At 35.1% G+C, this 27296-nt stretch overlaps 1 protein-coding gene across 3 annotated transcripts in view; it reads right to left on the bottom strand.

The window, feature by feature from the left end:
* TRPM7 (transient receptor potential cation channel subfamily M member 7) overlaps positions 1 to 27296 on the bottom strand; it is a 125834-nt gene that overhangs the window by 58920 nt on the left and 39618 nt on the right. For all 3 annotated transcript variants that reach the window (XM_077764410.1, XM_077764411.1, XM_077764413.1), the window contains exons 5-12: positions 24937 to 25150; positions 22588 to 22712; positions 20735 to 20906; positions 19188 to 19362; positions 17930 to 18053; positions 16748 to 16820; positions 14783 to 14883; positions 8061 to 8195 (exon numbers count right to left, since the gene is read on the bottom strand). In XM_077764410.1, the coding sequence (XP_077620536.1) occupies positions 8061 to 8195; positions 14783 to 14883; positions 16748 to 16820; positions 17930 to 18053; positions 19188 to 19362; positions 20735 to 20906; positions 22588 to 22712; positions 24937 to 25150 (1119 nt within the window). The remainder of the gene's footprint in view (positions 1 to 8060; positions 8196 to 14782; positions 14884 to 16747; positions 16821 to 17929; positions 18054 to 19187; positions 19363 to 20734; positions 20907 to 22587; positions 22713 to 24936; positions 25151 to 27296) is intronic.

The raw sequence follows: 27296 nt of genomic DNA, 5'->3' as shown, positions 1-27296 counted from the left end.
AAAATCATACGGTATCTATCTTTCTCTGACTTGTTTGCTTAGCATAATATGCTCTAGCTCCATCCACGTCATTGCAAATGGCAAGATTTCATCCTTTTAGATAGCTGAGTAATATCCCATTATATCTAACACACACACACACCGCATCTTCTTTATTTATTCATCAGTTGATGGGCATTTAGGCTCCCTCCGTAGTTTGGCTATTGTTGATAATGCTATCAACATTGGGGTGCATGTACCCATTTGTATCATTTGAGTAAATACCTCGTAGTGTAATTGCTGGGTTGTAGGGTAATTCTATTTTTAGTTTCTTGAGGAACCACCATACTGTTCTCCAGCGTGGCTGTACCAGTTTGCATTCCACCAACAGTGCAAGAGGGTTCCCCTTTCTCCACATCCTTGCCAATATCTGTTGTCTCGTGTTGTTAATTTTAGCCACTCTGACAGGTGCAAGGTGGTATCTCATTGAGGTTTTGATTTACATTTCCCTGATGATGGTGATGTTGAGTATCTTTTTATTTGAGTGTCAGCCTCCTGAATGTCTCCTTTGGAAAAGTGTCTACTCATGTCTTCTGCCCATTTCTTCACAGAATTATTTGTCTTTTGGGTGTTGAGTTTGATAAGTTATTTAAATATTTTGGATACTAACCCTTTATCAGATATGTCATTTGCAAATATCTTAACCCATTCCATAGGCTGCCTTTTTAATTTTGCTGATGGTTTCCTTCACTGTGCAGAAGATTTTTATCTTGATGAAGTCCCAATAGTTCATGTTTGCTTTTGCTTCCTTTGCCTTCAGCAACATGTCTATTAAAAAGCTGCTCCCGTCGAGGTCAAAGAGGTTGCTACCTGTGTTCTCTTCTAGGATTTTGAAGTTTCCTGTCTCACATTTAGGTCTTTCATCAATCTGAGTTTATTTCTGTGTATGGTATAAGAAAGTGGTCCAGTTTCATTCTTCCGCATGTCACCATCCAGTCTTCCCAACACCATTTGTTGAAGAGACTCTTTTCTCCATCAGATATTCTTTTCTGCTTTGTTGAAGATGAATTGACCATACGGTTGTGGATCTATATCTGGGTTTTCTACCCTGTTCAGTTGATGTATGTGTCTGATTTTATGCCAGTACCAAACCGTCGTGATGACTAGAGTTTCTGGGGTTTTTTTGTTTGTTTTGTTTTTGATAAAAAGAGAGAGGGCACAAGTAAGCAAGGGGCAGAGAGAAAGAAAACAGGGAAGGGCGAGAAGGGGAGAAAGAGAGAGAAGCAGGGCTCATGTGTATTTTTGTTTGTTTTTTAAATCTGAAGCAGGGCTTGTGCTCACCTGCAGCAGAGCTTGAGCTCATCTTTTGTACGACTCAAATCACGAACCGTGAGATGATGACCTGAGCTGAAGTCAGATGCTTAATGACTGAGCCACCTAGGAGCCCACCTATAGCTTTGTAATACAGCTTGAAATAGGGAATCATGATTTGTTTTGTTTTTCTTTTTCAGTATTGCCTTGGTTATTTGGGGACTTTTGTCGTTCCAGACAAATTTTAGGATTGATTGTTGTAGCTCTGTGAAAAATGCTGGTGGTATTTTGATGGGGACTGCATTAAATATGAAGATTGCTTTGGGTAGTATAGACATTTTAACACTGTTTGTTCTTCCAATCCATGAGCAAAGAATGCTTTTCCATTTCTTTGTGTCCTCTTCAATTTCTTTCATAAGTGTTCTATAGCTTTCAGAGTACAGATCTTTTACTTCCTTAGGTTTATACCTAGGAATCTTACTGTTTTTGGTACAACTGCGAATGGGATCAATTCCTTGATTTTATTTTCTGCTGCTTTGTTATTGGTGTATAGAAATGCAACGGTTTTCTGCATGTTGACTTTATATCCTGCAACTATGCTGAATTCATGTGTTAATTCTAGCAATTTTTTGGTGGAGTGTTTTGGGTTTTCTACACAGAGTAGCACATCATCTGACAACAGTAAAAAGTTTGACTTCTTCCTTGCCAATTTGGATTGCCTTTCATTTTTGTTGTGTGACTGCTGAGGCTACGATTTCTAGTACTATATTAAATAGTAATGATGGGAATGGACATCCCTCTCTTGTTCTGGACCAGAGAGGAAAACCTCTGTTTTCCCCAATGAGGATGATATTAGCTCTCGATCTTTTGTATACGGCCTGTATGATAATCCATCTATACCTACTTAGTTTTAACAAGAATGGATGCTGTATTTTGTCAGATGCTTTTTCTGCATCTGTTGACAGGTTCATACGGTTCTTATCCTTTTTTTTTTTTAAATTGATGCAGTGTATCACAGTGGTTGATTTGCTAACACTGAACTACCCCTGCAGCCCGGGGATAAATCCCATTTGATCGCAGTGGATAATTCTTTTTATGTACTGTTGGATTAGATTTGCTAGTTTGGGGGTTCTTTTGTTTTTGTTTTTACAATTTGCTAGTATTTTGTTGAGAATGTTTACATCCAGGTTCATCACAGCATTGCCTTAATTTTCCTTTTTAGTGAGGTCTTGATTTTAGAATCAAGGTAATGCTGGCTTCAGAGAATGAGTTTGGAAGTTTTCCTTCCATTTCTATTTTTTTGGAACAGTTTGAGAAGACTAGGTATTAACTCTTCTTTAAATGTCTGATAGAATTATCATGGGAAGCCATCTGTCCTGGGACTCATTTGTTGGGAGATTTTTGATTACTGATTCAATTTCTTTGCTGGCTATGGGTCTGTTCAAATTTTCTATTTCTGCTTCAGTTATGGTAATTTGGGAGTGTCTAGGAATTTGTCCACTTCTTCCAGATTGCCCAGTTTGTTGGCATATCATTTTCATAATATTCTCTTATAATTGTATTCCTGTGGTGTTGACTATGATCTCTTTCCCTCATGATTTTATCTATTTGGGTCCTTTATCTTTTCTTTTTGGTAAGTCTGGCTAAGGGTTTATGAATTTTGTTAATTCTTTCAAAGAACCAGCTCTTAGTTTTGTTGATCTGTTTTTTTGTGTTTGTTTCTATATCACTTATTTCTGCTCTAATCTTTATTATTTCCTCTCTTTGGCTTTATTTATAAGCTGTTCCTTTTCTAGTTCCTTAAGGTGTAGGTTAGGTTGTGTATTCAGGGCCTTTCCTGCTTCTTGAGGTAGGCCTGAATTGCAATATACTTCCCTTTTAAGACTGCATATGCTGCATGCCAAAAGTTTTGGACCGTCAGATTTTTATTTTCATTTGATTCCAGGTATTTTTCAAAATGTCTTCTTTAATTTCCTGGTTAACCTATTCATTCTTAAGTAGATATTCTTTAACCTCCATGTATTTGAAGGCTTTCCAAATTTTTTCACATGGTTTACTTCAAGTTTCATAGCATTGTGATCTGAAAACATGCATGATATGATCTCAATCTTTTTGTACTTGATGAGGGCTGATTTGTGACCTAATATGTGGTCTATTCTGGAGAATATTCCATGTGCACTCAGAAAGAATGTATATTCTGCTACTTTAGGATGAAATACTCTGAATATGTCTGGTAAGTCCATGCAGTCCAGTATCATTTAAAGCCTGTGTTTCCTTATTGATTTTCTGCGTAGATGACCTGACCATTGCTGTACATGGGATGTTAGAGGCCCTAACTATTATTATATTATTATCAATGAGTTTCTTTGTTATAAATTTGTGACTGATATACTTTGGGTACTACTAAGTTGGGATCATAAATATTTATAACTATTGGATCTTCTTAATGGATAGACCCCTTAATTATGATATAATGCCCTTCTTCATCTCCTTTACAGTCTTTGTTTTAAAGTGTATTTGTCAGATATAATTATGAATACTCTGGCTTTCTTTAGCATGATACAGTTCTCCATCCCCTCATTTTCAATCTGCAGGTATCTTTAGGCCTAAAATGAGTCTCCTGTAGGCAGCATATACATGCGTCTTGTTTTTTTATCCATTCTGATACCACTGGTCTTCTGATTCTCCAGAGAATTTAGTCCATTTACATTCAGAGTGATTACTGAAAGAATCACTGAAAGTGATACAGAAGATAAAGTTATGGAAATATGAATTTATATTATATTATAATATGAATTTAGTCTCATTATGTTACCTGTAGAGTTGGTGTTTTCGGTGATGCTCTCTGGTCCTTTCTACTCTTTGTTGCTTTTAGCCTCCCCTGCGCCCCCCCTCCACTCGAAGAATTCTCCCTTAAAATTTTCTGTAGGGCTGGTTTAATGGTCACAAACTCACTCAGTTTTTGTCTGGGAGACTCCTTATCTCTCCTTCTATTCCGAATGACAGTTTTGTTGGATATAGTATTCTTGGCTGTGTGTTTTTCAGATTCAGCATGTTGAAAATACCTTGTCACTCCTTTCTAGCCTGCTAAATTTTGTGGCTAGATCTGTTGTGAACCTGATCTGTTTTCTCTTGTAGGTTACGGACTCTTTTTCCCATGCTGCTTTCAGGATTCTTTCCTTGTGTATTTTGTGAATTTGACTATGATATGTCTTGACAATGGCTGGCTTTTGTTGAATTTAATGGGGGTTCTCTATGCTTCTTGGATTTTGATGTCTGTGTCTTTCCTCAGATTAGGGGAAGTTTTCAGCTATAATTTGCTCATATAAACTTTCTGCCTCTTTTGCTCTCTCTTCATCTTCTGGGACTCCTAGGATACAAACGTTATTACATCTAATAAGTTGCTGAGTTCCCTAACTCTGCCTTCACAATCTCGGACCATTGTTTCCCTCTTCTTTTCAGTTTCACTGTTTTCCATAATTTTATCTTCTGTATCACTAATTCACCTCTCTGCCTTGTCCATTGTCATTTTTATGGCCTCTGTTTGGGTTTGCATATTGGTTATTGCAGTTTTTAAAACATTTATTTATTTATTTTGAGAGAGGAAGAGAGCACATGAGCAAGCAAGGGAGGGACAGAGAGCAGGAGATAGAGAATCCCAACCAGGCTTCATGCTGTTAGCACATAGCACAACACAGGGCTCAATCCCACAATCCATGAGATCAAGACCTGAGCCGAAATCAAGAGTCAGATGCTTAACTGACTAAGCCACCCAAGCACCCCTTGGCTATAGCATTTTTAATTTCAGCCTGTGTAGCAGGGGAGGGTCAGAGAGAGAGGGAGATACAGAAACCGAAGCAGGCTCCAGGCTCCAAGCTAGCCATCAGCACAGAGCCTGATGCAGGGCTTGAACCCACAAACTGTGTGACCATGACCTGAGCTGAAGTTGGACACTCAACCGACTTGAGCCACCCAGGTGCCCCTATTTTTGAGAGACAGACAGAATGCAAGGAGGGAGGGGCAGAGAGAGAGGAAGACAGAGAATCCAAAGCAGGTTCCAGGCTCTGAGCTGTCACGGGGCTTGAACTCATGGACCACAAGATCATGACCTGAGCTGAAGCTGGATGTTTAACCAACTGAGCCAACCAAATACCCCTAAATTCTAGTTCAGACATCTTACTTTATCTGCCTTGATTAAATCCCTAGCTGTCATTTCTTCCTGTTCTTTCTTCTGAGGTGAATTCCTCTATCTTGTTATTTTAGATGACAAAACACAGTAGTGATAATAATAGAATCAAATAAAAATTTAAAAAGTAAAAAAAAAGTCACATAAAGGAAGCTAGATCCAAGCTGTGTTTTGATCTGTTTCTTATGAGAAGCTTGAAAGGATAAAGAGAAATAATATCTAAATAAAAAATAAAACAATAAAAGGGCTGCCTGGGATGCTCAGTCGGTTGAGCGTCCGTCCAACTTACTTCAGGCATGGCTGTGTTTTAAAACCCCACATTTCAGAAACCCCTACAGCTTTGACCCAAAGCCATCCTCTGGGGGAGGGTCTTGCTGTGCTGTGTCTGGGGCCAGCTTGTCCTGGAAAATGGTCACGCCACAGAACACTGGCACCAGCTCTAGTGTATGGTAAATCACAATACACAGCTGGTGCTAGGGTTTGCTGCCCTCAAGCCGCACCTCTGTTCCTATACGGCTTGATGGCGCCCAATGGGTCTTTGGCTTGTGGAGAGGCCAAATCGCCTCTAACAAACACACTCCAAGGAGGGGAACTGCTTCTCCCCATGCGACCCAGGGGATCCTCATACTAGGCAGCCTGCTCCCATGTTTCCGCCCTGCTTCCTCACTGAAGTAACACCAGGGGCTGACCTCTGAAACTGCAGACTCTGTGTTCCACTGTTTATAAACAACTGGCAGTAATGAAACCCTCTTCTTTTTCCCCCTTTAGTAGTTCTGGGGAACAGTTTTCTTGTGTAGTCCTCTGTGCATGTTTTTACTCTTTCTCTCTAGATGCTTTCACAGGGAGTGCCTTCTCGTGCAAACCCAAGGCACTGCTCTCTCCCTCTTTCTCCTCCCTGGGAAAAAAGCTCCCTCCCCTGTGAAGCACCACGGCTCTTCTCTTCTCCAATTCACCTCTCCATACCATGTACCTGCCGTGTTCTCTCCCTCAAATTATTCAGATTGTTCTGTTAATCCTCCCCCAAATGGCTTGATGTTGATCTAGCTATGTTTGAGGGACAAGACAAGCCCAGGGTCTCTTTACTACTCCACCATTTTAACTCCCCACCCCCACCTTATTGAGGCGCCCCTCAAATAAGTTCCTTAAGCTAATTAATCTTACAATCATGTTTTTTACCATGTCTTTCTCCAGTTTAAAATTTTTTGATAGATTTTTTTTTTTTAATGTTTTATTTATTTCTAGGAGAGAGAGAGAGAGAGAGACAGCGTGAGCAGGGGAGGGTCAGAGAGAGAGGTAGTCACAGACTCAAACAGGCTCCAGGCTCTGAGCTGGCAGTCAGCACAGAGCCTGATGCGGGGCTCGAACCCACGAACCGCGAGATCATGACCTAAGCGAAAGTCGGACGCTCAACCGACTAAGCCACCCAGGCGCCCCATTGATAGATTTTAAAAATGCTGTCTCTCTCTCTCTCTCTCTCTCAAAAATAAATAAAACATTACAAAAAAAAAAAAAGAAATCCTTCTGAAATGTACAGGTCTAAAAAAAATAAAGAACTAATGTGAAAAAGGATAATAAGATTAGATTACTAAGTAGTATGACTGCTATAAAGACAAAGTACAAAGACATTAGGTATGAAAAGATGGAGATAAATAGGTAGAATCTGATGAATGAACAGACAGGTTTGCAGAAAGGTCAAATTTAGAAAGCTAGGATTTGGTAATAGTGCACTTCAAAGTATAGTTCAATTGAAGTTGGTCACATGGAAAACCAGTAAGATGGGCAGTATTTACATTTCTACAATGTATGTAGCATCTTTACAATGCTAGACATGTGAAATCTGAAATGAAATGAGAAAAGTTTTGTAAGGGGAATACTTTTCAGGGGCTCTTTAGAAAACAATGAAAAATGGCACCTAAGCTCAAAGGGGAACACCACAAGGTCAAAAATAGGAAAAACAAAAAGGGGGGTGCCTGGGTGGCTCAGTCGGTTAAGCCTCTGACTTCGGCTCAGGTCATGATCTCACAGTTTGTGGGTTCGGGCCCTGCATCGGGCTCTGTGCAGACTGGCAGCTCAGAACCTGCAGCCTGTTTCAGATTCTGACCCTCCCCTACTCATGCTGTCTCTCTTCTCTCGCTCTCAGAAATAAAACATTAAAAAAGAAAAACAAAAAGGATAAACAAAAAAACCAAAATTTTTTGTAATTTATTACAAAAAGGCATCAATAAAAATTTGGTGTAACAAATGACCACGGAGCAAAAACAAAAAAAAGAAAATACAATTACTCTGTAATTAAGAAGCTGATACTAGGGTTTTAAAAAGGGGTGAGGATAAGGAAAGGGAGACAGGCTTGTTAACATTTTACCTTTTCCCTGTGTGGCTACGATTGACAGAGAAGATCTCCAGAATCAAGGAAACAGTTTCAGATTGTCATATAACCAATGCACATTAAGACTGGATGTAATTTTTCCAAGTAATCAAGAAAATCATTAAAGATTTTAGCAACAGAATTGGATATGTTTAGGTAAAATAATACTTCCCAAAGATAATAAAGTTTAGTCAACAAAGAAGTTGAACACATACTTACTGTGTTATAAAGTTCTTCCAGTCTAGGAATGGTAAGGAATTTATGCATGCTTACTCCATTTTCAATAAGTAGTTTTACAAATGCAACTCTATCCATTACAAGAGCATCAAGCATAGCTTGTTCCAAGGATCCAACCTAAAATATCAAAATTAATGAATATATTTTACACACTCAATGCAAATAATTCACAGTGCAAGTCCTAGGATTTATACTATTTGTTCCTGAACAGTTCTGGAACAAAATTTAAAAGATGCAAAACAATAAAAGGCTAGAACTTAAGGTATAAAGGGAATAGAAGAAAAGACCTCTCTATAGTAGCATTCCCCAAAGAACATTCCATAAGCACTATTTCTGTAGGAATGAAGTGTTAACATACTGGGGGGAAAAAACAAGAAAGAATCCATCATCAAGTAAATTTGGGGGGAAAAACATCTTAGAGCAATGGTTCTCAATGTTTAGGAAAGGTTTTTTTGGAGGGATCATTTCACTAATTGGGGGCCATTACTAACATTCAAAGGATATCAGATGTCATGCATTATGCTAGACAATTTCACTCAAAAAGGAATGTACCATATCTTATATACTTTCTCATTCTGCTGGATGTTCATGAGTGAAAATGCAATAACTCTGCTTTACATATAAACACAAAGTATTGTCATGGTTTATTCTGCAAAGAAGTCTCCAAAAATATAACACCATATAAGTTACATAAGATGGTAATTTTCTTTAGAACTTTAACATAAATTATTCACCACTAGAGAAAAATTACAACTCCTAATAGCAATACAATCTCTGCCATCTGAGTTCAATGTAAACATGTATGTCAGTCAGTATTTTTAAGCTGTCCCTTTGAAGTTTTTAGGGACTCTTTATAGACTTCAACAGACTCTGAATCAAATGCTGTTAAATTAGTGGAGACACAAATATAGAAATTTCATTAAGTATCATTAATAACAGGGTATTTCATTTTATTAAAAAATTTTTTAATCTTTTATTTATTTTTGAGAGAGAGACAAAGTAGAAGCAAGGGAGGAACAAAGAGAAAGGGAGACACAGAATCCAAAGCAGAGTCCAGGCTCTGAGCTGCCAGCACAGAGTGTGACAGGGGCTTGAAACCACAAACCAAGAGATCATGACCTGAGCCAAAGTCAGACGGTTAAAGACTGAGCCACCAGGCTCCCCATAAAGGGTATTCTGTTAACAGAATACTAATATATTTAATATTAATGTATTTAACATTACTGTATTTTATATGTATATTAAGATATTTTAAATATCTCATATTATTGCTTCTGTACATTTTTTATATTTTGGTACCATATGATAAAATAAAACTTTGTGGGGGAAATCAATACCAAAATGATTGGCTGGGTTTTTTTAACCTGTTGATTTTCAATCTTATTCTGATTCTGCCTGCAGAAGTTTACAAGATAAATGTACAACTTCTCTACAACAGCTTCTATTACTATTTCTTTCTCCAATCTATCCTCTATTTCCATCTCTTAGCAAAGGATCTAGTCACCAAGAACTTTTTAAGGATACAGACTAAATGCACACCTTATACATGATGGGATTTCAACATAGAAGATCTGTTTTCTGGGGGCATCTGGGTGGCTTAGTTGGTTAAGCGTCCGACTTTCGCTTAGGTCATGATCTTGCGGTTCGTGGGTTCGAGCCCCGCGTCGGGCTCTGTGCTGACTGCCAGCTCAGAGCCTGGAGCCTGTTTCAGTCTGTGACTCCCTCTCTCTCTGACCCTCCCCTGCTCACGCTGTCTCTCTCTCTCTCTCTCCTAGAAATAAATAAAACATTAAAAAAAAAAATCTGTTTTCTGCATTTTTAAGTATATTTATTTATTTTGAAACAGTAAGTGCACAGGCGAAAGAGGGGCAGAGAGAGAGTAAAAGAAAGAATTCCAAGCAGGTTCCAGGCCATTAGCACAGAACCCAACATGGGGCTTGATCCCATGTACCAAGAGATCATGATCTGAGCGGAAATCAAGAACAGGATGGTCAACCAACTGAGCCACCCAGGCACCCGTTTTCTGCAGTATTTTTTATCACTCAGTTTTATGTCATAACAAGGGGAATATTTTGACACTCCACTTAAAAATAAGTCCAAACTAATTAACTGCACTGTAAAACGTATTCTGTTTCTCCTATTAATAGCCACTGATTTATCAAGGCATGCTATTCTTATTTCAGGATTCTTTCTTATCACATATAAGTAATTCTCATATGTTATTACTTATTCTAACTACTTTTATTCTAATTCCTATTTGTTCCTCTTCTTGCCCTTTCCTTGTCCTGTACTTGTCAATGAGTATTTTTCTGCTCCCCATGGAATTTAAATTACCAACATTTCTGTGTTACTGTATACTCACAAGTGCATTTTACACTGATTCTATATAAAATAAATGCAAGCATATAATTACTTATTATGGCATTTATAGGTTTCCATTCTTGAGTATCAACACAATTGAAATAACTATTTTTATTATAAATGACTTTGTCTTTATCACAATAGGGCATAATATTGTTCTTTTTTCTTTAATTATTTATTTTGAGAAAGAGAGAAACAGAACACAAGCAGGGGAGGGGCAGAGAGAGAATCCCAAATAGGCTCTGCAATGCCAGCTCAGAGCCTTGATACAAGGTTCAATCTCATGAACCAAGAGATCATGACCTGAGCCAAAACCAAGAGTTGGATGCTTAGATGACTGAGCCACCCAAGCTTCCCAATATTTTTTTATTTGTATATTAAGTACTTGATGAAATTTTATTTTCATATCATAAGAAGGGCATAACAAAACTTACATTTTAAAAAAGAGTTCTATCTGAATTGAGTTTATAACCATTGCCCAAAAGAATAAAGCCTGACAAAATTTCCACACCTGAGAAAAAAAAGGTTTAGTTAAAGAAAAAGTATCTGCTTTGTTCCACATTTCTTCATATACTCAATGCATAACTCTTAACAATGAAAAGGAAAAACTGTAAAAACAATTGTGCTGCAAACTCTAGTATGAAGGAAAGCACAAAATCAAATAGATAACACTGTGTTTAACAAATCCATGAGATAAATCACATATATACAGAAGATGAAGGCTTTTTCCAAGTCTTTACATTTGAGGAGATAAAAAATTAAGTGAAGCTATTCAAGGAACTAAAAGGTTGGTTTACTTTTAGAGTTTTACCACAAAACTGATCAACATTAATTTCTTCCTCTGAAGTCCTGTAAGAATGGAAGTGACTAAATATTCTTTTTTATTATTTATAGGAAATACATCTCCATGGTTTAAAAAAAAAACATCAAATACCAAAAATGGTATAAAATGAAACTTTTTCTTCTGTCCCCCAACTCTATACAAACATATCCCATAGTAACAGTTTCCAGAAAGGTTCTATGACCACATAATACATGTAGATATGCCTGAATGTGTGTATATTCAAAAACAAAAATTGCTACAATAAAGTTCACGCTGTGCCTACGTTTCTACACTTTGATGTTTACATTCCATAGATAGGAAAGATTCAGCTCATCCTCTGTAAAGGCTAGGTGGAGATGAACATTTAATTTGCCAAATTTCCTATTGATTCAGACATATAACAAAAATTTATCAAGCATTTACTATGTGCCAGGCTGTGAATACAGAAGATAAACAAAAATATTCTTTCTTCTATAAAATTTATTTTCCAGGAGTAGAGAAAGAAATAAATAGCTAAGATATATGATTTCTCAGTGATAAATGCTAGAGAAAAAAAAAATCAAAGAGAAGAACACAGAAAATGCTGTCATAGGGGACTTCTATTAAAATAGAGTGGACAGTAAAAAGTCTAACTGAGAAGATGCTTGGTTAGAATCCAGAAAAAGATGCAACTCTTAATCTTGGGGCTGTGAGTTTGAGCCACATTGGGTGTAGAAATGACTTAAATAAATAAAACTTAAAAAAAAAAAAAGGAAACCAGAAAAAGGAAGCAAGAATACTGTTCCAAACCAAGAAAACAGCAAGTATAAAGACAGGAACATTCTTGGTATGTTTTAAAAACAGTAAGAAGTCCAATATGGCTACATAAAAGAGTGCAAAGGGAATAGTGGTACATGTAAAATAAGAGAGGCAGTGATGGGGCCAATGATGTGAAGCCATGTAGGCCATCATAAGGGCTCTGGACTGTTCTCTGCATAAATATGATGTGATCTATCTTGTATGTAATAGGAGAGGAAGAATGAGGGTAAAGAAATAAGCAGGATGCTACTAAAACAATAAAGAAGGATGACAGTAGATTGAACCAGGACAATAAAAAAAATTGCATATCTTAAAGTAGATCTGAAAATATTTACAAATGTTACTGAACTGGAATATATGAAAAAAAGAAGAGTAAAAAATGACACTAAGGCTTCTTATCTCAAAAACTGGGAAAATGTTGTTGCCATTTGGTTAAGATGGGAAAGACCACTGAAGGAACTAGTCTAACTAATCATCTGAGATAACACTGTATTGAATTCTCTTGAACATACAGGGTTATTTTTTTTTTCTTTCTTTCTTTTTTAATCTTTTGACCCCCTTCACCCATTTTTTCCCACTCCCTCTCCCCACCCCTAGCAACCACCAATCTGTTCTCTATATCCATCAGCTTGATTTTTCTTTTTTAATTCCACATATAAAAGAGATCATATGGTATTTATATTTCACCCAGCATAATGATCTCAAGATCCATCTATGTTGCTGCAAAGGCAAGATTTCATTCTTTCTTATGGCTAAATAATATTCCATGTATAGATACACAATTACCTTATTCATTCAACTGTCAAGCCAGAAAACAATGAACAAAATGGCAATAAGTACTTATCTATAATAATTACTTTAAACGTAAATGGACTAAATGTTCCAATCAAAATGCACAGAGTGGTTGAATGGATTAAAAAAAAAAAAAACAAGACTCACTATCTGTATTAGGTCTATAAGAGACTCAATTTAGATGTAAAGTCATACACTAAAAGTGAAGGGGCAGAATTAAGATATTCCATGCAAATGGAAACCAAAAGAGAGATAAAATAGGTATACTTATCTCAGATTTTAAAACAAAGACTGTAATAAAAGATAAAAAAGGGTNGAAGATATAACATTTATATATAAATATATATATATTTATATATATATAAATATATATAACATAGGAGAACCTAAATATGTAACACAAATATTATAGACACAAGGGATAAAGAGACAGCAATACAACAATGGTAGGATACTTTAATACACCCCCCTTGTATCAATGGATAGATCATCCAGACAAAAATCAATTAAAACAACTGGCCTTCAAAGACTTAATAGATATATACAGCACATCCCATCCAAAAGTGACAGAACACACATGTCAAGTGCACATGGAATATTTTCTAAGATCGATAATATGTTAGGCCATAAAAGAAGTTTTAATACAATTATGAGGACTGGTATCAACAAGCATCTTTCCAACAATGTATGAAATTAGAAATTAATTACATGAAAAAAATGGGGAAATTTAAAAATGTGAGGATTAAGCAACATGCTACTGAACAATGAATAAGTCAAAGAGAAACAAAAAAAAAATACCTTGAGACAAAGAAAATTTGAAATGTAACAAACCATCATTTGTAGAATGCAACAAAAGCAATTCTTAGAAGAAAGGTGATAGCCATAGATGCCTACCTCAAGAAACTTCTGATTAGAATAGAAATAATGAAACAGAAACTAAAACCATACTAGAGAAGATCAATGAAATATAAGAGCTAGTTCTTTGAAAAGATAAACAAAAAGTTGAGAAAACTTTGGCTAGACTCATCAAAAAGAAAAAAAAAAAAAAGAGGACTCAAAATCAGAAAATAGGAGATGCTATAACTGATAACAGAGAAATATAAATGAATCTAAGAGACTACTATGAACAATTACACACTAAAAAATTGGACAACCTAGAAGAAATGGGAAAATTAAACCTCCCAAGGCTGAATGATGATGAAATGAAAAATCTGAACAGACCAATTACTAGTGAAGAGACTGAATCAGTAATCAAAAAACTAACAACAGGGGTGCCTGGGTGGCTCAGTCAATTGGGCATCAGACTTCAGCTCAGGTCATGATCTCACGGCTCATGGGTTTGGGCCCCGCAACGGCTCTGTGCTAACAGCTCAGGGCCTGCTGCTGCTTCGGATTCTGTGTCTCCCTCTCTCTTTGCCCTTCCCCTGCTCATACTCTGTCTCTCGAAAATAAATAAACATTAAAAAAATTTTTTTTAGAAAAAACAAAAAAACCCACCTAACAACAAACAGAAGAGCAGGACCAGTCAGCTTTCTGGTGAATTCTACCAACAATCAAATCCTTAATTTCTTCCAAAAAATAAAGAGGGAACTCTTGCAAACTCATTCTATGAGGCTAGCATTATCCTAACAACACAAGAAAATTACAGGCCGATATCCCTAGTAAGCAAAGATGTATAAGGGCACTATTTCTAAGACTTCTTTCAGTTCTAGGATTTTTAGAGATCTATACCCTGTAAGAAAGAAGGTCTTAACATGAGCAAAACAGAACTTATGAAATCCTAAATGGATCTGCATGTTGTAGAAATGTTTAGCTAAACCAGTCTTGCTTTTTTGAGAGACAGGTAAAATATCAAGTCAGATCACATTTCTAGCAAACACTTTGTTACTACGCAGTTTAACTGAATTACACTGTGTATAAATTTACATACCAGCCACTGCTGTCCATAAACAAACACATGATTTTTGGCAATGTCAACTCTATCCCACGCCAGTGTAAGGATAAGCTGGTCAAATGCAGATGCATTAGTACCTAAGTGAATAAAGAGAACAATTGATAAGTTCAATTAATTTACCTCCATTAAAATGTGAACACTTAATGAACTCTTCCCATTGCCTTTTAATTAACTTACACAGTTCATGTCAGCCACTGTTCAGAGGTAGCCAGTCTCAGAGATAAGGTTACCTCCAGGGCTGAGAACTTTTATTTTCCAACTATAGAAAACACACAGTTTCATTTATTGCAAACAATTCAGAATGCAACAAGAATAAAACAAAAATGACCTGTTTCTAACACAGAGATAGTACTGGGTTAAGATTATGAAACATATCCTTATAGGTGCTTTCCTGCACATATATAAATTAATACATATACTTTTACTTGTTTATACAAAAGTGTATCTTACCATACAAAGTATTCAGTAGCCTGCTTTATGTGTCTTAATATCATACCTTAGTTCCATATAACAGTACAGACAGATTAACCTTANTCATGACCTAAGCGAAAGTCGGACGCTTAACCGACTAAGCCACCCAGGCGCCCCTAATAATAATACTTTTAAAGGTGAACTAAAGTTGATTCAACAAACACACTAGTGGGGATTAAGGTAATTTTGAATTTTTTGGTAAACATATTTTTAGGTACATGCTTATTTAAATAGGATGACTCTGTAGAAGCCAAAATGCTGGGAAGAATACATACTTTAAACTTTTAACATATTGCCAAAATATGTTCCAGAAAGGTTATAAAACCTATCAATGTATTAAGAATACCTAGTAGGAGAGTAAAACACTTCTTTTATTAAGATTTACTTTGTTTTAATTATAATATTGACCAGCTTTCCACATTTTCCCCAAGCATTTATATTACTCTGCTAACATTTTTGCATAAATTCAGACTCATTTTCCCATGAGGTACTCATCATCTTACTATTAATTTATAACAACTCTTTGTGGTTCCTCCACATTCCTATTCCTGAATTTCCTCATCTATAAAATGAGGAAATAATAGGAAATCTGCGCTTTAGGTTGTTATAAAATTAAATGATAAAAGAACGTAAATCACTATAACACAATGGTGAGCACAAATAGCCCACCCAATGTGGGCTCAAACTATATGGCAAATATGAGGAGTTCTCTTTTTATTTTTTATTTGTAGGCAATCCCATTTATTGATCTTTCCTTTTATGGTTTCTGGATTTCCTATTACTTATTATATCTTTTTCCCAAGATGTAAATAGATTATATTTGACTATAGTATTTTTAAAATGTTTAATCTATTGGCAATTTATTATGGTCTAATATTTGGGAAATTCTTATGAATGATTAGCTCTCTTGCTTTGCTCTTGCCACTTCACTGCATACTTGGGAATTTCAAGTACCAACCCAGATGAGACAGTTTTAGCTTCTAATTTTTAGAAAGAGTTTTCACTGTAATTCTGTTTGTTTTATCCGTTGGATGTCTTTGGCAAGATAACTGAGAGGACAACAGTTCAATGTGATGTTTATTAACTCTTTAGTCCTCAAAGATACCACTAGTTTTCTTTCCAAACTTCCTTTCAGAATGAAAACAGCATGTTTAAGAATGTTTTAATTTCTATCAAGCAACACCTTATTGCCTTTAAACATTTATTTTTCAGCCAATTAAAAATGTGACACATTCTTAATAGGATAATCAAATGGGTCTGGTGGCATAAACCTTGTTAAAAATGAAGAAATTTTTAAACTTTCTACAAGATAAAAACAAAAGCTAAAAGCTCATTTGCTGTCAAAGAAAGCTAGCATTGTGTCTTTCACAAAGAATATTGAAAATTTTCCATTTAGCCAAATTAAAAAGTCCTAGCTTATATAAATAAGCTATGAATAAAATCTTACAAATAAAAAAATTTAAATCTTACCTTTAAGTAATGCAGTAAGTATTGCTACATCTATATCTTGATGTTCATCTGATCCAATATGGAAAACCGTGATCTATTTAAAGATCAATTCATAATTATTATGCCTTTATACTTCAAAGCTAAGGCATAAGATATATAAAACAGAAAGTAATTTCAAACCACATGCGAGATATAGTTTTTTGGGGTTTTGTTCAGAAATAACTTCATTTCAACCAAAAAACTCAATCAAAATTAAAAAACTTTCTCATCTACCAAATAAAAATGGCAAGTATACTCAAAATGTTTAGTTTCATTATATTCACTTTTTGACCTATATTAGGTCTTTTACTACAATAAGCAACTTACGGCCTGAGACTAGAGATTATGTATCTGAGTAAATCTTGATGTTTTTTCTACAGAATGAACATTTAATTCAAGTAATATATATATATGTGTTCTTGAATGAGGAATGTTTTCTTTAGTCCTTTTACTGGAAATGCCTCTAAATTATTTGAAGGGAAACACCACTTGAAAGATTTTCATTTAATAACATTTTTCGTAAAAGATTTATTATAACCCCATATAAATTTTTCTTCTCAACTAACTTTATTGTGTACAAAAATGAAATGCATAAAACGAAATAGATCAAACCATGTTATCATCTACCTATTATAGTAGTTAAAAATTTTACCTCTGAAAACTTAAGCCCATGTTTAGATGAATGAAATTAAGCAATGCTGATCTTTAATTTGAGCAGAGTAAAATAAAATATTTTCTAAATATATTTCATTTTTTAAGGCTTCTTTTTCAGTAATCTCTAGACCCAATGCGGGCTCAAATTTACACCCCTAAGATCAAGAGTTGCATGCTCTACTGACCAAGCCAGCCAGGAGCTCCTACGGATATATTTTAGAGAAGCCATTAACAATTCCTTACAGTTCTTCCTTGACTCTAGATATAATTTGTGGAGGCCTAGTTATTAAACTTTTCCTAAAACAGAAATAAAAATTTATGTCTCAAACCATATAAAAACTGTAATCGTTTTAGGATATCCCTCCATTTGAACAAAACAATAAATGACATCTTTACATGTTTAAAAAATATTTAAAAATTTTAGATCCAAATTAATAACAAAAGTATCCCACCAATTTATAATGTGTTTTGAATGAAATAAAGAAGGTTATTCTGGTGAAATCTACTTACAAGTTCCTTTCTTTTCATGCACTCCATCAGTGTTTGAAATAAATGAACTGCTTCACTTTGGCCAAAGTTGAATGTTTTTTTGATGGTTGAAATAATATCAGGCTCTGCTGCATCAGGAAGATTGCTAGAGTGACAGGAAACATAACTTAATTCACTGATTTCAATTTCTATTATTTGTAGAACCTAATATGAAGTATAGGTGGATCTATGTTAAGACCTTTAAACATACTGTATTAATATTAAGTACTTCACCCGGAGTGAAAAACCCTCCTTCATGAGACTCCCAACTGTAAGTCATATGGGGCAAAAATGAGAGTTATTTTTGTCTTTGAATTATTTTTAATTGTTTTACTTGGCATGTGTTGCTCTATCAGTACTCACATTTTATAAGATACTATATAAAGATAATTTTAAGATACTACTATGTATTAAGCAATACTTTACCAAGATGTCTTAAACACGAGCACATTCACATTTTTCTTTTTCTCTACAGGTAATACATTTTATGGCTCAAAAATATAATGACATAAAACATTATAAAATATAAAAGTGAAAATTCATAGTGAAAGTGTCTCACGATCTTCATCTGCCCAGGTCCATCTCAACTGCTTTCCTTTTTCCATGTATATACTTTGGTGACCTTCCAAAATCTAGTACAGATAGCAACCTTTAAGAGCCACAAACTATACTGAGAAACAAACTGAGGACTGATGGATGTGGGAGGGAGGGGGGAGATGGGCATGGAGGAGGGCACTTCGGGGGATGAGCACTGGGTGTTATATGGAAACCAACTTGACAATAAACTATTTGTTAAAAAAAAAAAAAAAGAGCCACAAACTATACTGTTATACAGATATACCATAATGTATTTATCTAGTCCTCTTGATACACATTCTATTCTGTTCCAATCTTTTAATTTTACAAAAAACATTGTTATGAGTAACCTTTTATAATGTCATGTATTTCACACGTGTACAAGCACAGGTATACAAACAATTCCTAGTTAATGGAACAAAGGGCTGAAAAGATACATACCTCTGTATGTTTGACAGATCTTACAAAATTGTCCTCTATGAAGACTATTATATTTTAATTCATTCCCATAATGTATAAGACAAGCTATTTCTTCAAACCTTAAAGGGTACTGCACAAAACTTTAAATTTTCATTTTCATAAAATACTGAAATGAATCCAATATTTTGAAAACCATAAGCTTACTTACATAGTTAGTAAAATCTTTTTGTAAGCACACACTTACCCTCCTTCTTCTGTTTGTTTATGAATATATGCTAGCAGATCTGCAGCTCTGCCTGTTCCTTCACAAACAACGACTGGAACAGGAGGACTTTCCTGAAGGTATTCTAAAACTGTGAGGATGACATTTGGTCCACCCTCAAATATAAGTGCCACCACAGGGACACCTTGTCCAATTCCTTAACAAAGTAAAAGATTATAAGATATCAGGCAAAATACAGTAATTTAATCTTACTTTTTACTGGATCAAAACCAAAATAAAAATAAGCCAAAATATAACTTCTTATAAGACCGTGCTGACTTCACTTTACTCATTCAACATGATATCAAATCTTGCATAAGGTAGTTAAATACTGAATAAAATACTTTTTCATTAATTTAAAAAATCTGTTCTAAACGAAAAAATTACAAAATATAATACATCTATGATTAGGCATGCACTAGAATTTAGATTCACTGAAAAGTAAAATTTACTTCATATATTCCACTAAGTGGAACTCTTGACAAGTAATTTATAACACCAATTTGTTCTTAGTTTGCTTTTTTAAAGATTTTTAAAAAAAAATTTTAAGTAATCTCTACACACAACATGGTGCTTGACCTCACAACCCTGAGATCAAGAGTTGTATGCTCCACCAACTGGGCAAGCCAAGACACTCCTAGTTTCCTTTTTAATATTTTAGGAGGTGAACTTCTAATGTATATTTGTTTTTACTCATTTTTAAAATGTCTATTTCTGATTTCAAATGCAATAAGACATTAACATAAAAGTTTATGACAGAGTCAAGACTACTTAAAAGGAACTGATAAAACATTCCAAGATCTCTTTGAGAGTAGCAGAAAAGATTTAGTGAGGAATACCAAGTTTTATTTTTAAAGTAACCTGCAATGCAGTGAGAGAATCCCAATACATACAACTGTAGGATTCTAAAACATTCCCGAATTTTAGGAGAGGATATGCATCCATCTGAACGCACCTTTCTATAATTTTATATTTCTATCTCACTTTGTCACAGGGCCCACCTTCTTGGTGTTCTAGGACTACAAAACTTCATCTTTTTGAAAGAGAAATCTAGATGTTGAGCCAGAAAGAATGACCATGGTTGGAAAGGAAGACCAGTGTCAAGAATATCAATTTTTAAGACATATCTACCCAAGAGTGATACCTATTCAAGCTATAAACTTTAAACAAGACGATTCTTACTTTGCAATAAAGTATCCTTTTTTCCTCTTCAATTTTGAACTTCAAATCATGTATTAAAATATATCACACATTAAGAATATTTCTGATCTTTAGGCTGTTATGGGATTACAATAGCAACAAAGCTTCCAATGAATCTTTGTGGCTTTGGCCTCAATATGTGAATACCCTATTTGTCCTCAGACTTCTTTCCCTAAGTCTTCCTATTTTGCCTAAGATCAGTCATTTTGGTTGTTTCATATGTTGTCTTGCTACAAAAGGAAATAAGCTCTCCAAAGAACCTTTCTAGAACCTTTGCAGAATATAGGCTAGAATGATTTCAACAGTAACAAACTTATAAATTCCCTTACTAGCATGAATTCTTTGCTGATTAATAGTTTTTTCAAGTTCTCTTCTCAGTCTGACTTCTGCCCCATACTTTCCAACAGTGCCATCATCCACCAATATGAAATGGGAATGTAGATTATTCAGAACATTCAATTTGCTCAGAGGGTTCAACAAGGTTTGGTAAGGAGCAACCACCTAAACAAGAGCAAATACGAGTTAGTGGGCAGCATTAATTATAATATAAAGAAAAAATAAACTTTGAAATAATCTATAAAGGCAAGTAAGAGGTAAAATTCTATTTACAATATAGTAACACACAGAAAAAGTAAAAAAAAAAAAAAAAAGGTGTCAAAAAGCATAAGCTTTTTATTTTTTAAGTTCATGGCTTTTTTCTCCCAAAACTTTTTTCTTCTTCATCAAGTTTTTACTTAAATTCTAGTTAGTTAACATACAGTGCGATATTTGTTTCAGGAGTAGAATTCAGTGATTCATCAATTATATACCACACCCAGTGAAAAAGCACAAGCTTTTAACCAGCTGAAGATTAATCAATAATGGGTTGAACCATACAACTGTATTTTGACTCATTTCAGAATATAATTTTTTTAAAGTTTGTTTTTAGGTGGGGAGAGGCAGAGAGAGAAAGCAGGGGAAGAAAGTCCCCCAAGTAGGCTCCAGCCTGTCAGCACAGAGCCCAACATGGGGCTCGGACCCATGAACCTTGAGATGACCTGAGCCAAAACCAAGAGTCAGACACTTAACCAACTAGTCACCCAGGCGCCCCTAGAATATATACTATTTTATTATCACATGCAAAGGAAACCAAAAATAAGTAAGTAAATAAGTCATGTGAGTAAACTGTTAGATTATTAGTGAATAAAGTGCAATATACAAAGGCCACTAAATTACAGCAATCAAATGTCATATTGCTATTTTTCTAGCCCTAAGCAAAATCTTTAAATTTGATATTACAAATATAATCACACTTGAAAGTGATCATTATTATTCAGTAATTACTTTTCTGTAGTTTTTGACAAATATTTATAACCAATTCACGTCCTTAACCTATTCAAATAAAACACTAGCAAATGACTACTACTCTTAGTGACAATAAAATTAATTCTTAATGTCATTAAAAATTTAATTTCAAAGACTGGCATGATTTGGAAAAAGTGTGAGAGAGTTATAAAAAAAGACAGAAACCAAAATGTACTAATAATATAATACAGGCCATTTGGGTGGCTCAGTCGTTTAAAGCATGTGACTTCAGCTCAGGTCATGATATCATGGTTCATGGGTTCGAGCTCCGCTGCCAGGCTCTGTGCTGACTGCTGGGAGCCTGGAGCCTGCTTCAGATTCTGTGTGTGTGCCTCTCTCTCCATCCCTCCCCAACTCGAACTCCTGTCTCTCTAAAAAAAATAAGTAGTAAACATTAAAAAAATTTCCTTAAAATAATATAACGTCAATTACTTATATCTATGAATGCATTTTTGAAAGGATGGTTAAGAAAACCTCAAGGAAATACTTTTTAAAAAACTTTTTTAATGTTTATTTTTGGAAGAGAGAGAGAGTGCAAGCAGGGGTGGGGTGGAGAAAGGGGGAGAGAGAGGGAGAATTCAAAGCAGGCTCCAGGCTCCCAGCTGTCAGCATAGAGCCCAGTGTGGGGCTATAACCCATGAGCCATGATATCATGATCTAACCCGAAGTCAGACACTTAACCGACAGCCACCCAGGCACCTCAGGAAAATACTTTTTAAACATAATTTGAAAAGTATAATACGATCATGAATAGTTTAAGTTGACCTCCACAATTCTTACTCTAATTTTGTTTATATACATAAGTTCAAATATAAACAATTTTTAAAATTGTTCTTACATCTCTTCCAACAAGATCATTTCTGTTTTCAATCACTCCCCATGGAGCTATTCCAATAGTGCAAATCTTTCGAGATGATCTGGAAGCATGTTCTTTGAGGGCATCACCAACATGTTTTGCCACACCTGTTCATACAAAATTTAATTCACTTTATTTGAAAGTAGTTATTGTTTTCAGAATAATCCTGTGCTCAATCTATAACACTATATTGGTGATATTTTTCTTTACACAAAGAAGATAAAAAGTAATGAGGTCCAAAAGACAAACTGATGAAAGAAAACACAAGGACCAAAAAGAAAACAAACAAACAAAAAATCCCACAATGTCAAATCACTACAACTGCCTGAAACACACGTAAAAGTAACTTTTACCATGTTGTTAGGCCTAGTCCTCTCTTAGATTCCTCATGTAAGTAACTGTAGTTTTTTGTTATTGTTCTACACATCATCTAAAAAAAAATGAAGAGTATGGCTCAGGACCATAAGCAAAACACACACTACACACACAACAAGCAACTACAAAAGTTGTCCAACTAATCAAAAATAAGGGAAAAAGTAGAGAAGATAATTCAAAGATCATATAACTCCTCATTATCACTTGTTATGGGCTGAACTGTATCTTTTCCAAAATTTATATGTTGAAATCCTAACCCCAGCACCTGAGAATGTGACTGTATTTGGAGACAGGTCCTTTAAAGAGGTTATATACTTAAAATGAGGTCATTATCCAATCTGTCTGGTTTCCTTTTATGAAGAGGAAATTTTGGACCCAGAAAGAGATACCAGGAATGCACACTGCACAGAGAAGAGGACATAGTGGGAAAGTGGCCAACTAAAAGCCAAGGAGAGAGGCCTCAGGAGAAGCCAAACCTGCTAACATCTTCATCTTGGGACCTCCAAAACTGTGAGAAAATTTATTTTGCTTAAGCCACCCAGCCCATGGTATTTTGTTATGGCAGCCCTAGAAAACTAATGCATCACTCAATTTGATTTTTATAATGCATTAGATCTCATTCCTCACTGGAGTATGGAAATAGCCTCTTCACTGGTCTTCCAAATGCTGCCTTGCCTGTTCATATTCTATATTCAAAATATCATCCAAATGATCTTTGTTCTTGTCAACTCTCTGCAAACTTTCCTTTCTTACTCAGAGTAAATGTGGAAGTGCTCATAATGGCCTATAAGGCTTTATATAATGATGTGCCTTTGCCCCTGCTATTCACCACTCTACGCTGCCTCACCCCATCTCATCACCCACCACACCCCTATACCTTTCCAGCTTCATCACCTAGCATTGCTTGTTCATTCTACTTACCTACATTGAACCCTTCTTACCATTCTTCCAACAAACTAGTAGTTTCTTTTCTTTTAAATGCTCTGCGCCACATTATTCTTATCTTGCTCCCTCATTTCCTTCATTTTCTACTTAGATGTCACCTTATTAATGAAGCCCCCTCCATTGTCCCTCAACATCTCTCCTCTATATTTCAAGTGTCTCCATAGCACTTATCATCTAAATATGTATTAACATATTTAGTTATCTGTTTGCATCTCCTCTGCTAGAATACAAGCTCCACAAAGGTAAATATTCTCTTTGTTTTGTGGAATGATATATCTTCAGCAGCCAAAAGAATGCCTGACAAACAATGAGATTCAAAAACCAGTTGCTGATAATGAGTTAAATGTCTGCAAACTAATTTAAATAATAATTATATTTTACTTCGGATACTAAAGTCAATTTAGCATTCTTAGATCTAACCTATATATGTGGTAGAAAAAACTTGGAATGAAAAATCATAGTATATTAAAAATTAATTTTGAAAGCTACTTCTCACCACTGCCTAGGCAATGGATTGCCATTCTGGGATCAATTTGCCAGTAGTCAGAAAGTGATAGGAATAACACCTGACTCTACAGTAGGGGTCAACAACCTTCTTTGGTAAAAGGTCAAATAATAAACATTTTAAGGTTTGCAAGGTAAACCGTTTCTGTCACAACTATTTATCTCTGCTGTTGTAGCACAAATGTAACTACAGATAATTCAAAAACAAGTAAGTGTAGCTATATTCCAATAAATCTTTATTTAGAAAAACAACGAGTGGGTTGTATTTGGTACATGGGACCATACTGACAAGTTTGTCAATACTTGCTCTACAGTTATTATTTTTAACACTAAATGAAAATCAAATACTTCTACAATTACCACTTATCTTTAAGAACTATATAAATTATTTAACAGAAAAAACTGAATATGCTGATATTTGGTGTTAACTATTGTTTAAAATATCTAATTGGTATTATGAAACATTTATAAATACACTAAATAAAATCGGTATAATCATCATATTACCTGTGTTTACTCCTCCAGTTAAAATCCAGGCTCCGGTTGTAACTGCAGCTTTAATAAGACCCTTGCCAAGCAGCTGCTTGATTCGTGGGTGAAGCTCAAATTTCTGCATGCCTCCATGCACAGAGATAACAAGTTTGGGTAATTCCATTTGCCATTCTTTAAGCAGAAGTTGCAGAATGACTTCAGGTTTGGTGTCATATGATAGTCTCACATACTAAAAAAGATTTTTAAAAGGACAAAATAACTGAATATGTTCATTGGTTTCATAATGCAACATTATATAACTTTAGAAAAATGTTATTTAGATCAGATTGTTATGAAGTAGTCTAGTAGGGTGCTTTTAATGTACTTATGCTTTTAATGTACTTAACACTCCTAGGAATAAACAATAACAAATTATTTTAAAGCTGGAAAATCATTCTGTAAGAGCTACAGAAGCAATAGTACTCTAATTTTTAACCTTTAAAACATAAATATTTTTCTCTTCCTATTTATATACACTCAATTACCCTTTATCTATGCACAGTATTTAATGATTTGGTATAACGATGAATCTGCAGTAGTGGGAATTGCTAAGGCTAGCTACGGTGATGAGAAAAGGGAAAAAGAGAGAATAATGAAAAAAAAAAGGAAGCTTCTACAACTTTTGCTATTAACAGAGATAAATACTGTATTATCTGTTTGTTTGAAAGTTATACAAATGATCCAGTCTATTTATAATAGAATTTTGATTATGCAATAAAAGAACAAAAATATTTTTCACTCAATATTTCAAGGTGTTCAGATGGATTCACAAGTTTAATTTTTGAAAAATTCTATAGAAAATAAGCTGTAACATACTCTGATTTAAAAGGTTAAGAAAATTATATTTGTCTTAAGTGGTATCATGAACTTACTTGCCATTACCACTCTAATTCATTTTCTCTAATATACCTGTATGATTTAGCTCATAAGAAATCCGAAATATTCATATGTTGGAAGAAAAACATTAAAAAAGGTTTTTTTAAACTCTTTATTTTTGAGAGAGAGAGAGAGAGAGAAAAAGAGAGAGAGACACACACACAGGAACAAGTGGAGGAGAAGGAGAGAGAAAGGGAGACACAGAATCCAAAGCAGACTGCAGGCTCCGAGCTGCCAGCACAAAGCCTGATGCAGGGCTCAAACTCACAGATCACAAGATCATGACCTAAGCCCAAGTTGGACACTTAACCAACTGAGCCACCCAAACGTCCCAGAAGAAAAATATTTTTAACCATCTCTACGAAAGGTTTCTTGCAAAACAATATATTGCCCATTGCTTTACAGAGCTCAAATACTAATGAAAAATATTCCAAAATATCAGAATTCTACAAAAATGAGAAGACTCTAGAGAATGTAATAAGATTTGTTCTATACTAAGTCTTCCTGCATTAGTTTTAAGTTATTATTATATTGGGGTACATAAAGTAGTGTTTGGAAAACAGCTTAAAGTTAAAATTTAAAAAGATTATTTAAGTAATAAGTGAGGAATTCTACTTTGGACAACAGTAGACTAGACTGTTTTGAACTAACTCTGTCCCTAGGAATAGAGAAACTAGAAGATAAGTAACATTTTTAAAATTTATTTATTTAGAGAAAGAAAGCGCAAATAGGGGAAGAGCAGAGAGAGAGGAAAAGAGTGAAAATCCCAAGCAAGCTCTGCACCATCAGCAAAGAGTCTGACAAAGGGCTTTAACTTAAGACTTGCAAGATCATGACCTGGGCCAAAGTCTGCACTTACATGACTAAGCCACCCAGGGGCCCCATAAATAACATGTCTGAAGGCATCACAAAGCTACCAAGGCCAAAAAACTGGGATCCAGATCCAAAAGAATATGAAAATTTGGAGAGATGGATCTACTGTTAGCACTGCTTTTCCCATCAAGGCAGGGAGTCAGACAGAACAAAGAACAACCTAAGGGGTAAGATGCTGGTAATCTAAATGAGTAATAATTAGGTTTGGGGGGTTTAAAATTATGCCAACAAAAGCACGTAAGTCACGAAAGAAAAAATGCAGTTAAACAGTATTCTAAAGGTTCTTGCACTGTCCAAAAGTAGTAAAAGGACTAACTTATATTAAAATGCATTTTGCAGTGTTTACTGTAAGATTAATTTATAGAAAGGGGCACCTGGGTGGCTCAGTCCATTAAACGTCCAACTCTTGATTTCAGCTCAGGTCATGATCTCACGCTTCCTGAGTTTGAGCCCCACACTGGGACTGTCAAGCACAGAGCTTCCTTGAGATTCTCTCTCTCTCTCTCTCTGTCCCACCCCAGCTCATTCTCTCCTTCTCTCTCAAAACAAATAAATAAACAAACATATAAAAAGAGATTAATCTACAG

Source organism: Crocuta crocuta, unplaced genomic scaffold (assembly GCF_008692635.1).
Source record: "Crocuta crocuta isolate KB4526 unplaced genomic scaffold, BGI_CrCroc_1.0 scaffold102, whole genome shotgun sequence".
Lineage (NCBI taxonomy): Eukaryota > Metazoa > Chordata > Mammalia > Carnivora > Hyaenidae > Crocuta > Crocuta crocuta.
The sequence above is the reverse complement of the archived record's forward strand: the minus strand, read 5'-3'. Positions and strand labels throughout refer to the sequence as shown.